This window comes from Heptranchias perlo, chromosome 17 (assembly GCF_035084215.1).
Source record: "Heptranchias perlo isolate sHepPer1 chromosome 17, sHepPer1.hap1, whole genome shotgun sequence".
In the NCBI taxonomy this organism is placed as follows: domain Eukaryota; kingdom Metazoa; phylum Chordata; class Chondrichthyes; order Hexanchiformes; family Hexanchidae; genus Heptranchias; species Heptranchias perlo.
In genome coordinates this window covers 48,156,777-48,168,660 of record NC_090341.1, presented here as the reverse complement: position 1 = coordinate 48,168,660, position 11,884 = coordinate 48,156,777, and the positions used below count along the sequence as shown (strand labels likewise).

The window sequence follows — 11,884 nt, the reverse complement described above, 5'->3', positions numbered from 1 at the left end:
GAAACATCTTTTTACGCAGCGAGTTGTAATGATCTGGAATGCGCTGCCTGAAAGGGTGGTGGAAGCAGATTCAATAGTAATTTTCAAAAGGGAATTGGATAAATACTTGAAGGGAAAACATTTACAGGACTATGGGGAAAGAGCGGGGGAGTGGGACTAAATGAATAGCTCTTTCAAAGAGGCACAATGGGCCGAATGGCCTCCTTCTGTGATGTTACATACTCTGATACTATGATAGGTCCAAAGTCACCTTTTCCCTCCCAAGCATGCTACACTGACCGCACCATGTCTCAAATTACTCATATACTGTATTCCAAAATGTTATTTTCTGAAAGAAATCCATCTAATTTGAATGAATCAATACTAACTGCTTCCACCATCTCCCAAGGGAGCCTGCTTCATAGACTGGGGTGGACAAATGTAAGGAATCTTACAACACCAGGTTATAGTCCAACAATTTTATTTGAAAATCACAAGCTTTCGGAGATTATCTCCTTCATCAGGTGATTATCTCCTTCGTCACTCACCTGACGAAGGAGATAATCTCCGAAAGCTTGTGATTTTCAAATAAAACTGTTGGACTATAACCTGGTGTTGTAAGATTCCTTACATTAATGCACTTCAAAGTAGTTGATCATCTGTAAAGCATGTTTCTGCGAAATGGGATGAGGGGCTATACAAATGTAAGTGTTTCTTTTTGTTATAACTGAGTGGCTGGAAATGATTGTTAATTGTGCCTAAGAGATGTGGGGCACTGGGCTTCTCAATTAACTGTACACATTAGAATCTGTCCCACATTCCACGAATAACAGCGAGCACCACTTTTAGCCCCCCAAGAGAGGGGACTGAAATAGTCAGGCCACGTCTATTATATATTTGTAAAGTAGGTCACTCGATGTAGCCGTAATCCCGAGTTTCCATTCAAAGTTTGCAGCACTAACCTCTTCTTAAGCGGCCATGTTATCTTTATGGATACGACTACTGATTCTTGCAATGCACAATGAGAGGAAGTGGGTCAAGGTTAACCTGCATTGTTCGAAGAAAATGAGAAAAGCTCAATTCCTTTGAATGCCCCTATGAGTTTTCTCCTGGTTTGCTCGTAGCAGCGTCCAGGAGATTATTCTTTATTTCCCGGAGACTCCAGGGCAATCCTGGAGGGTTGGCAACCCCTAACCTGCTGCTTGGCAAAAGAAGCATCAACGCACAGCAACTTGACCAATAATAGAGCGCCAGCAGAAATCGAGGGTGAAGCCCTAAACAGTGGGAAACGTTTTGTCACTTAATCCAGCTGTGGCTCAGTGGCAGCACTCTCACCTCTGGGTTAGAAAATCGTGGGTTTCAGTCTCACTCCAGAGACTTGAGCATGTAATCTAGGCTGACACTCCAGTGTAGTACTATCAGAGGTCCTGTCTTTTGGATGAGACATTAAACCAATGTCTGCCCATTCAGGTGGATGCAAAAAGATCCCAAAGTACTATTTTGAAGAAGAGCAGAGGAGTCCTCCCCGGTGTCCTGGCCAATATTTATCCCTTAACATTACTGAAACAGATCATCTGATCATTTATTTCATTTCTGTTTGTGGGATCTTGCTGCTACGATTCCTACATTACAACAGTGACTACACTTCAAAAAGTATTTAATTGGCTGTAAAGCGCTTTGGGACATCCTGAGGTTGTGAAAGGAACAATAGAAATGCAGATTCTCTCTTTCTTTCTCTAGTCTAAGCTCATTTGAATAATTAGTCACAACTCTGGGTATAAATTCATGCAACTCTAGGAGAGAAAATTAAAATTGCGGGTCAGTGAAATTTACAAGAGTGGGGGCAATTAAAGGGAAGTGCCACAAAGGGGGCCGGGGAGGAACAACAATTCAGCAAGCTTTTGGAGAAGCTTAAAAGACATCTAAACCCATCAGTCGCTAAGGCAGAAGGGACAGGGGATTAGGAAGTGGCCAAACCTGAAAGGAAAAAGAGGAATGTTAGGTGCAGGCAGGAATCTGCAGACGAGATGGAGCAGCCCAGCGTCCGACCTCCTGTTCGATAGCTGATGGAGTCAAGGTAGTGCCGCATGAGGTGCTGGCGAGAGGGTGGGGGGGGGGGTTGCTCTCTGTGCCACTCCACTGTACCAACCCCATAGGTCAGCACTGCCGCATGCCTGCAAGGAGATGCAGCCAAGTTTCAGGCCCCAGTTGACCATTACTGTTCAGCCTGTGCCAGCCCGCTGCTGCATGGTAGCCCCGGTGTCTCAGACCCTGCAGAAAAGGTTGGTGGCATCTTAGTGGGTGTAGGCAATCGGGCAACGCTCGCTCTTGATCTCCCTGGCTTCCTTCTTTAATTTTGTACCATTTCAACCATGAACCTTCAACCATGTATTGGGGCACATCGAAACCAACCTCCGTCATTGATGTTTAACTTGACTCTGCGATGGCCACAGGACTCTGTAGCTCCCTGAGTTCCTGCAAATGATCGTGGAAGAGCTCCTTTTCATGTGCCCTTCCCCCCCCCCATCAATTCCTTACTGAAGCCCTGCAATTGCTTTCTGGCTATTTCTTTTCAGCCTATCTAATAAACTACCCGCCGTTATGACAAAATAAAAATTATTCTGGAAAGTTCAAAAAATTCATTTTTTAAAATCAAAAGATGGTTTAAAAAAATTATTCTAAAACAGTGCAATACTAAAAACCCAATGAAATATTGAGAAAGACAGTTTCATTAAAAAAAAGCCTCTGCCCCTTTAAGAGCTCCAGCACACTTGAAGCTTCCCTTAAGCCCAGTCAAAATGGGCATCACATCTCATCATTTTTTGGTTTAAGTTACAAAATGGTTTTGACCTAAAGTCAGGTTCAGGACTCTTAAGGGTTCATTCCCAAAGGTTCAGCATACTTTTCTGACCAGACTTCCAAAAGAAAAAAAGGCCTAGATCTGCTGAATCAAAGGGAGGGTGAGGGATTTTCATGAACTCGCCCAAAGGGAATGAGCCAGCCATTAAAACTGTTATCCATACCAGTTCGAGACAATTTGTTGGCACATTCCAGAAAGAAACTGGATATAATTTTGGAATGGCCTCAGTCATTTGAGGATTCTAGCTGACTCCTAGATACTGTGCTGGGTGGTTTGGTAGTTGTAATTCATAGCACAGTTAGCCATTGCTCAACACAGAGCTGCATCTCCTAACCAACATTTATAGAGTAGCGTCAGTAGGGGCTTGGGGAGAAGGCACTCACTGCTCTCAGTTGGGGAAAACCTAAACAGCAAAGAGGAAAGGAATAAAATGTAAAATAAAGGCTTTAAAAACCCATGAAATAAGTAGACCAGTGTGTCGTCCGAAGGGGTACTGATGTGCTTTCTCACTTGTGAAAGTAGTCCAGTAACACATCTTCCTTAATTAGATCATTTGTAGATCTCAAGGCAATTTTAGTATTTATGGAACTGCCAGCTTCACCATCCTCCACTTATTCACAGAGCTTATCAAGATAATAAATTCTATTTAGAGAAAATGCAGTGCCTGTAATCTGTTTCCTCCCCACTCCCAATACAGGGCTTCTTCCTTCTAATTCTCTTGCCTTTTCTCCTTCCCTGAAGCGGCTCTTTCTTGCTGGCAGCCGTCCAGTACTTCGCCTAAAAGGCATTCTTCGAGCCCCAGACTAAGCCCGGTTTGAGAGGTTTGGCAAACTATTCAACTGGGGGAGTGTATGGCAGCCGAGCCTCCTTTAGTCTTTTTACGTACCCGCACTTTCCAGCAGGGTCGCTGGATGGTAAGCAGGACCGGATGCCCTAACCCATTATTGACCTCTTTAGCTCAGGGTGCTGAGGTCAACTGTAGCATGTGCTGTGCTGTTGTCCCACCTCGATCAGCCAACGCAGCACAAATCAGGGATCAGACCTGGGACTTTCCTAGTGTGTGTGTGTGACTCAGTACCGCATCATGTGGTGCACTTACTGAGCTACTGGAGGAGGATTCATTCTTAAAACAAAGGCACTGTTTAATGGACAGGTTTCAGTAAAATTACTTCAAAGAATCATAGGATGTTATCGCACAGAATCTCATTCGGCCCATCGTGCCGGTGCCGGCTCCATGAAAGAGCAATCCAATTAGTCCCACTCCTCTGCTCTTTCCCCAAAGCCCTGTAAATTTTCTCCCCTTCAAGTATTTATCCAATTTCCTTTCGAAAGTAACTATTGAATCTGTTTCCGCCACCCTCTCAGGCAGTGCATTCCAGATCAATGCAACTCGCTGTGTAAAAAAAATTGTCCTAATTTCACCTCTGGCTCTTTTGCCAATTACCTTAAATCTCCACTGTATACTTCCCTCCAGTCTGAAAAACAACCATTCACCACTACTCTCTGCTTTCTGTCCATCAGCCAATTTCATATCCACACTGCCACTGTCCCTGTAATCCCATGAGCTTCAATTTTAACAAGTCTATTATGTGGTGCTTTATCAAATGCCTTTTGAAAGTCCATATACACAACATCAATCGCACTACCCTCATCAACCCTCTCCATTACCTCTTCAAGATGTGGAGATGCCGGTGATGGACTGGGGTTGACAATTGTAAACAATTTTACAACACCAAGTTATAGTCCAGCAATTTTATTTTAAATTCACAAGCTTTCGGAGGCTTCCTCCTTCGTCAGGTAAATGTTCAGGAGCTCCTTGAAGTCTACGCATTTATACATCACAGAACAATACATGGTGTTTACAGACTGCCCCTGCAACTGCCCGTTGCCAAGGCAATCACCGTGTTCAGACAGAGAGGTGTCACCTGCAGAACCCCCGAATACACATTCAACAAAAAAACAAACAGGAAAAAAAAACAGAGAGAGGCAGAAACATCCGGAAGGCAGAGAAAGCCAGCAAATGACCCATTATATTAAAAACAGATAACATTTGTTCACTGGTGGGGTAACGTGTAGCGTGACATGAACCCAAGATCCCGGTTGAGGCCGTCCTCATGGGTGCGGAACTTGGCTATCAATTTCTGCTCGACGATTTTGCGTTGTCGTGTGTCTCGAAGGCCGCCTTGGAGTACGCTTACCCGAAGGTCGGTGGATGAATGTCCATGACTGCTGAAGTGTTCCCCGACTGGGAGGGAACCCTCCTGTTTGGCGATTGTTGCGCGGTGTCCGTTCATCCGTTGTCGCAGCGTCTGCATGGTCTCGCCAATGTACCATGCTCTGGGGCATCCTTTCCTGCAACGTATGAGGTAGACAACGTTGGCCGAGTCACAGGAGTATGAACCATGCACCTGGTGGGTGGTGTCCTCTCGTGTGATGGTGGTATCTGTGTCGATGATCGACACAGATACCACCATCACACGAGAGGACACCACCCACCAGGTGCATGGTTCATACTCCTGTGACTCGGCCAACGTTGTCTACCTCATACGTTGCAGGAAAGGATGCCCCAGAGCATGGTACATTGGCGAGACCATGCAGACGCTGCGACAACGGATGAACGGACACCGCGCAACAATCGCCAAACAGGAGGGTTCCCTCCCAGTCGGGGAACACTTCAGCAGTCATGGACATTCATCCACCGACCTTCGGGTAAGCGTACTCCAAGGCGGCCTTCGAGACACACGACAACGCAAAATCGTCGAGCAGAAATTGATAGCCAAGTTCCGCACCCATGAGGACGGCCTCAACCGGGATCTTGGGTTCATGTCACGCTACACGTTACCCCACCAGTGAACAAATGTTATCTGTTTTTAATATAATGGGTCATTTGCTGGCTTTCTCTGCCTTCCGGATGTTTCTGCCTCTCTCTGGTTTTTTTTCCTGTTTGTTTTTTTGTTGAATGTGTATTTGGGGGTTCTGCAGGTGACACCTCTCTGTCTGAACACGGTGATTGCCTTGGCAACGGGCAGTTGCAGGGGCAGTCTGTAAACACCATGTATTGTTCTGTGATGTATAAATGCGTAGACTTCAAGGAGCTCCTGAACATTTACCTGACGAAGGAGGAAGCCTCCGAAAGCTTGTGAATTTAAAATAAAATTGCTGGACTATAACTTGGTGTTGTAAAATTGTTTACAATTACCTCTTCAAGTTAGTCAAACACCATTTGCGTTTAACAAATCCATGCTGCCTGTCATTGATTAACCCATGTTTTTCCAAGTGACAGTTAATTTTGTCCCTGATTATTGTCCCCAAAAGTTTCCCCACCATCGACGTTAGGCTAACTGGCCTGTATTTACCTGGTTTAACCTTCTCCCCTTTTTTGAACAGGGGTGTAACATTTTCAACCCTTCAGTCCTCTGGCACCACTCGCGTGTCTAAGGAGGATTGGAAGATTGTGGCTAGAGCCTCCGCAATTTCCACCCTTACTTCCCTCAGTAACCTAGGATGCATCCCATCCGGATTGGGTGACTTTTCTACTTTGAGTACTGCCAACCTTTTAAGTACCTCCTCATCTATTTTTATCCTATCCAATTTCTCTACTTCTTCCTCCTTTACTGTGACATTGGCAGCATCCTCTTCTTTTGTGAAGACGGATGCAAAATACTCATTCCGTACCTTAGCTATGCCCTCTGCTTTCATAAGAAGATCTCTTTTATTGGTCCCTAATCAGCCCCACCCTTCTTTTGACTATCCTTTTACTATTTATCTGTTTATAAAAGACTTTAGTGTTCCCTTTTATGTTACCCGCTAATCTATTGTCATACATTCTCTTTGTCTCTCTTATTTCCTTTTTCAGTTTTCTTCTGCAATTTCTGTATTCAGCCTGGTTCTCTACTGTATTATGAACCTGACATTTATCATAATCCTCCTTTTTCTGTTTCATTATACCATTCTGTATACCATTAGTCGTCCAGGGAGCTCTACCTTTGGATGCCCTTCCTTTCCCCATGTGGAAATGTGTCTGTACCTGAGCTATCTCCTCTTTGAAAGCCTCCCTTGCTCATTTATTGTTTTACCTGCCAATCTTTGATTCCAATCCACCAGGGCAGGATCCCTTTTCAATTCACTGAAATGAGCCCTCCTCCAGTTGAGTATTTACCACGTCCAGAGGGTAGATCTCTAGTTTCCAGGTTTTGAACACAATAGGAATCATTTCCATTTGAATTTTTTTCTGTGATAGACATGAAGTGAGCGCAACCGTTCTGCAATGAATTATAGCAGGGTGTTTAACACTGTTGTGTGCTCTGGATGTCAGGCTGCTCCTTGCCTTGCTTCCGTTTACTGCCACAGAGTGAAGTGCTTGCAGATACTTGTTTGCACCATATGGTGAATGCTGGCTGGTGTGACATTGCTCCCAGAAGTAAGCTATGTGTCAACTGTGGCTCAGTGGTAGCAGTCTTGCCTCAGCATGTGAAGGTTGTGGGTTCAAGTCCCCCTCCAGAGACTTGAACATAAAAACTAGCCTGACATGTCAGTGCTGTACTAAGGGAGAGCTGCACTGTTGGAGGTGTTGTCTTTCAAATGACACATTGAACCGAGGCCCCCGTCTACCCTCACAGGTGGATGTAAAAGATCCTGGTGTATTATCTGGTGTCCTGGCCAACATTTATCCCTCAACCAACACCTAAAACAGATTTTCTGGTCATTAGCTCATTGCTGTTTACTGTGTGCAAATTGGCTGCTAGTACTTCATTGGTTGTAAAGTGCTTTGGGAAATCCTGAGGTCATGAAAGGCACTATATAAATGCAAGTCTGTACTTATTTTCATCCCCTTTGGGGTTGTGTAACATACTCTGGGACACAACACTGCGGCACCATAGCACAGCAATGTTTCTGTGAAAACCCTATGTGCAGAATGAGCCAGTTCTGCAGGGGACGTTCAGTTGCAAAACTATATTTCCATAAATGAGACAAGGGCACTGAAGAACAAACATGCGTTTATAGTCAACCAGAAGCCACAAATACCGAGGAACTCTTCAGAGTAATTCTTACCTGCCAGGGAGATAGCTGATTTTAATGAGCTACTGTCACCTTCAGTGACCCCCTTCTGTAGCAAATCAAATTCTAAACAATTATCAACTTTAACATCCCTTTATTTATTTCTGTAGTACTTTTGTTTAAACTGTTAGTGCTGCGGTTTGGAGGAGTTGCTGAGCCCCAACTGTGTGAAGGCACTGAATTAACAACACACTGGGAGCTGCTTTTAATGATTCGGTTGCTGCTGTTGTGAGTCAGCCTCCCCTATCAGGTCACCAGCACTCAGTGCTCTAATAAAAATAGTCATTCAGATCAAGCAAAACAGAAATATGCACTGCAGACTTGTCGATTCCTCCGTGTCATAATACACGAGGAATCAAGACCGATTGCAGTCTTCAGGGGAAATGGGGTTAGAGTGGAGGAGATAATTGGACCACGGTATGCAGATGTAATTCGAACATTATTTTGAAGTCATACATTCTGTTCTTTTTATACAATACTTTGTTTTATTTTTGTTCATTATTTATTAAGCTCTGGAATTTTTATTATTTTGTTTATTATTTATTAAGCTCTCCTCCTTTAAGGTGCTCCTTAAAACCTACCTCTTTGACCAACCTTTTGGTCACCTGTCCTAATGTCTCCTTCTTTGGCTCAGTGTCAATTTTTGTCTGACTACGCTCCTGTGAAGCGCCTTGGGGCGTTTTACTACACTAAAGGCGTTATATAAATGCAAGTTGTTGTTTATAGTTAAATGGTAAAACATACAATTTTGGGAAGCAGAGAAATAGAGTTGGTTGAAGTGTGGGAGTTTCTCGGTAGTAGAGGCTGAGGAAATGGGAGACAAAACTGAGGCAGTACAGCGCTGCCACTGGTGGGAGCGTGCAATTAAAGCGTGACATTATAAATGTAGACATAGGAATTTATAATGGAAACAGTCGACAGGAAGTGCAAGCAGATGTAATATTTTTAACATACAGTTTGTAAGAGTATATCATGGAATTACAGATATATATATCCAACAGAGGGAGGCTAATCTTGAAAATTATTCTCCTGGCTGAGATGTTGAGGAACAAGAAGTTCAAACATGATTTCAGAATGAAGACACAGACGCAATGATCTTGTAAAATTAGTCATTTATCTTCAATGTTATCAAACCCAGTTGCACATTCACATACAAACACATGGATGTGTCAATGATAAGTTTTTATATCAGATTAAATAGAAATGAGAGTAATGATAGATGCCAGTATTTGACCACACTAGGCATTCTCTATTGTAGTATTAACAGTATTTGTGTCTGTGTCCACAGACCCCACTTTCTGATGCTCCTAGTTCACACTGTAAATTCCAATATCAATACAGAACCATTTATGAAGAATATTAAAGACATCTAGTGGCAGCCACCTCAGCTTCTGTTCATCAAATGCCAACAGTGAAGTCATATGACAGACTCATTAGAGTATACGCCATTCTCATTTTGGTTTAAGATGAACAACTAACTTGTAACCCACTTGATTGGTTGCAACTTCAAGCCTGATTTTTAAACCATGCCCTACCCACCTTCCAAAGACATTTTTCTCCCCAGTTTTTTCCCCTTCTCTTCTGCGGGTGCTGAACTATGCTGGGGTCTGGTTCCATAAGTACCTGCAGCTCCATAGCACCTTGCCAAGTATCAGACTCGGCTCAGTGGTCGCATTCTCGCCTCTGAGTCAGAAGGTCGTGGGTGCGAGCCCTACTCCAGAGACTTGAGCGCATAATCCAGGCTGACATTTCAATGCAGTACTGAGGGAGTGCTGCATGGTTGGGGGTGCAGACCCTCAAATGAGACTTTAAACTGAGGCTCCGCTCTGGTGGGTGTAAACGATCCCATGACACTATTCAAAGAAGAGCAGCAGAGTTCTCCTACTATTTATCCCTCAACCAAAACAGATTATCAGGTAATTTATCTAATTTCTGTTTGTGGGGCCTTGTTGTGCGCAAATGGGCTTACGTGTTTCCCTACATTACAATGGTGACTACACTTCAAAAGTACTTCATTGTCTGTAAAGTACTTTGAGACATGCTAAGAGTGTTAAAGGTGCTAAAGAAATGCATTATTTCTTTCTTTCTTACATACTGTAAAAATGGTCTGTGTGCCATGCAATTCAGCCCCATCTTCATCCACTACTTTTGATCCGATCTTGTGTGATGTAGAACGTACCTTTTATTTTAATTACATTTTAAAATGGTTGAGAAAACCAACAAATCTCCACTGGGCCATTCACTGTCAGTGTGGGATTAGGAGCAGAGAATTTGGTTTTATATGGCCATCAATTGAACATTTGGTTTAAAAATGCTTTGGACATAACCTTACTGTGCTACTTCATTTTACAGTGTATGGTCATGTTTTTGTGCAAGAGGATTGATATGATTTTAACATTAACAAAGACAGAATCTTGCTTAAGTGAGTCCCAATGTGTCAACTGAAGCTGGTGAAAGGGACAAACTTTTCAAGGTCTCTGTACTGTACCTTTAAATTCACACCATTTGATCAGCAAGATCCCAGAAATCAGTCACTTATTGGTGAAGTCCAGTAAGCTCCAGTTGCCGACTGCTGTAAGGGTGAGTTCACTCTTTGACACGTATTCAGCTTCTTTCCATTTGTCTGGGCTAGTACTTTAGTTTGATCCTTGGGTTCCTGAGGACTCTCTCCAGGATCCCGCTCGCCTAGTTTCATCTCAGGTAACCTGGCAGAACATCAGCAGCACAGCGGAAACCCAGGTTGGAGGCAGAGCTGTCGGGCGTGTTCTGACTGCGAGCAGCACAGCGGTATCTATAGCAATAGGACTAAAAATATATCTGAAAGTTAGAGATGGACAAGTACAACTATTGATTCAGTGTGCACTATCAGACTCCTCCCATCCCCTCCTCTTTTAATGAAAAATAGGAGATTTCCTATTTTTTCATGGTAAGTATTGACCCACTAACTAAACTGTGCGAATGTGTATAGTAACAATTTTGATTTTTGTTGTCTTAATCGCCTGAACTGATTTTAAAGTTTATAGTATTACTGTAATGTTAAATTCAGCTTTTTGTCGCAACAATAAGCCAGGTGTCTGAAACCTGATTAATTATCATCGTAATTTGGAGTGTTAATTAGCAAACAAAGGGAGGATTGTTATGTACAATCTCAAGTATTTCATGCCATTTTGAGAAGCTGGTTCTCTTGCAGCACTTGAAACGTCAGGTGTGCTGGCTCTTTGAAAGAGCTATCCAATTAGTCCCACTTCCCTGCTCTTACCCCACAGCCCTACAAATGTTTTCCTTTTCAGATATATATCCAATTCCCGTTTGAATCTGCTACCACCGCCTTTTCAGGCAGTGCATTCCAGATCATAACAACTCGCTGCGTAAAATAAATTCTCATCTCCCCTCTGGTCCATTTGCCAATTATTTTAAATCTGTGTCCTCTGGTTACTGACCCTTTTGCCACTAGAAACAGTTTCTCCTTATTTACACTATCAAAACCCCATATAATTTTGAACACCTCTATTAAACCTTCCCTTAAGCTTCTCTGCTCTATTGAGAACAACCCCAACTTCTCCAGTCGCTCCACATAACTGAAGTCCCTCATCCCTGGTACCATTCTAGTAAATCTTTGCTGCACCCACTCCGAGGCCTCGTCATCCTTCAGTGTGGTGCCCAGAATTGGACACAATACTCTATCTGAGACCTAACCAGTGATTTATAAAGGTTTAGCATAACTTTCTTGCTTTTGTATTCTATGCCACTATTTATACAACCAAGGATCCCATATGGTTTTAAACAGCTTTATCAACTTGTCCTGCCACCTTCGAAGATTTGGGTATGTGAACTATCAGGTCTCTCCGTTCCTGAGCCTTTAAAATTGTACCATTTATCTAATGCAGAGGCCTGAAAATTGTGATTGTCGCATTGAAATGTGGGACTTCTGAGAATATAATTTTAGTAGCATGTCGTCGATTGTGGAGACTGACTGGGATTTTGAAA

The 11,884-nt window shown here is 43.2% G+C and overlaps 1 protein-coding gene across 1 annotated transcript in view; it reads right to left on the bottom strand.

Moving 5' to 3' along the window:
- Positions 1-8,992: 8,992 nt before the first annotated feature.
- sumf1 (sulfatase modifying factor 1) overlaps positions 8,993-11,884 on the bottom strand; it is a 141,010-nt gene continuing 138,118 nt past the window's right edge. The window contains exon 9 of the mRNA XM_067998948.1: positions 8,993-10,702. Coding sequence (XP_067855049.1) covers positions 10,589-10,702 — 114 coding nt within the window. The 3' untranslated portion in view covers positions 8,993-10,588. The remainder of the gene's footprint in view (positions 10,703-11,884) is intronic.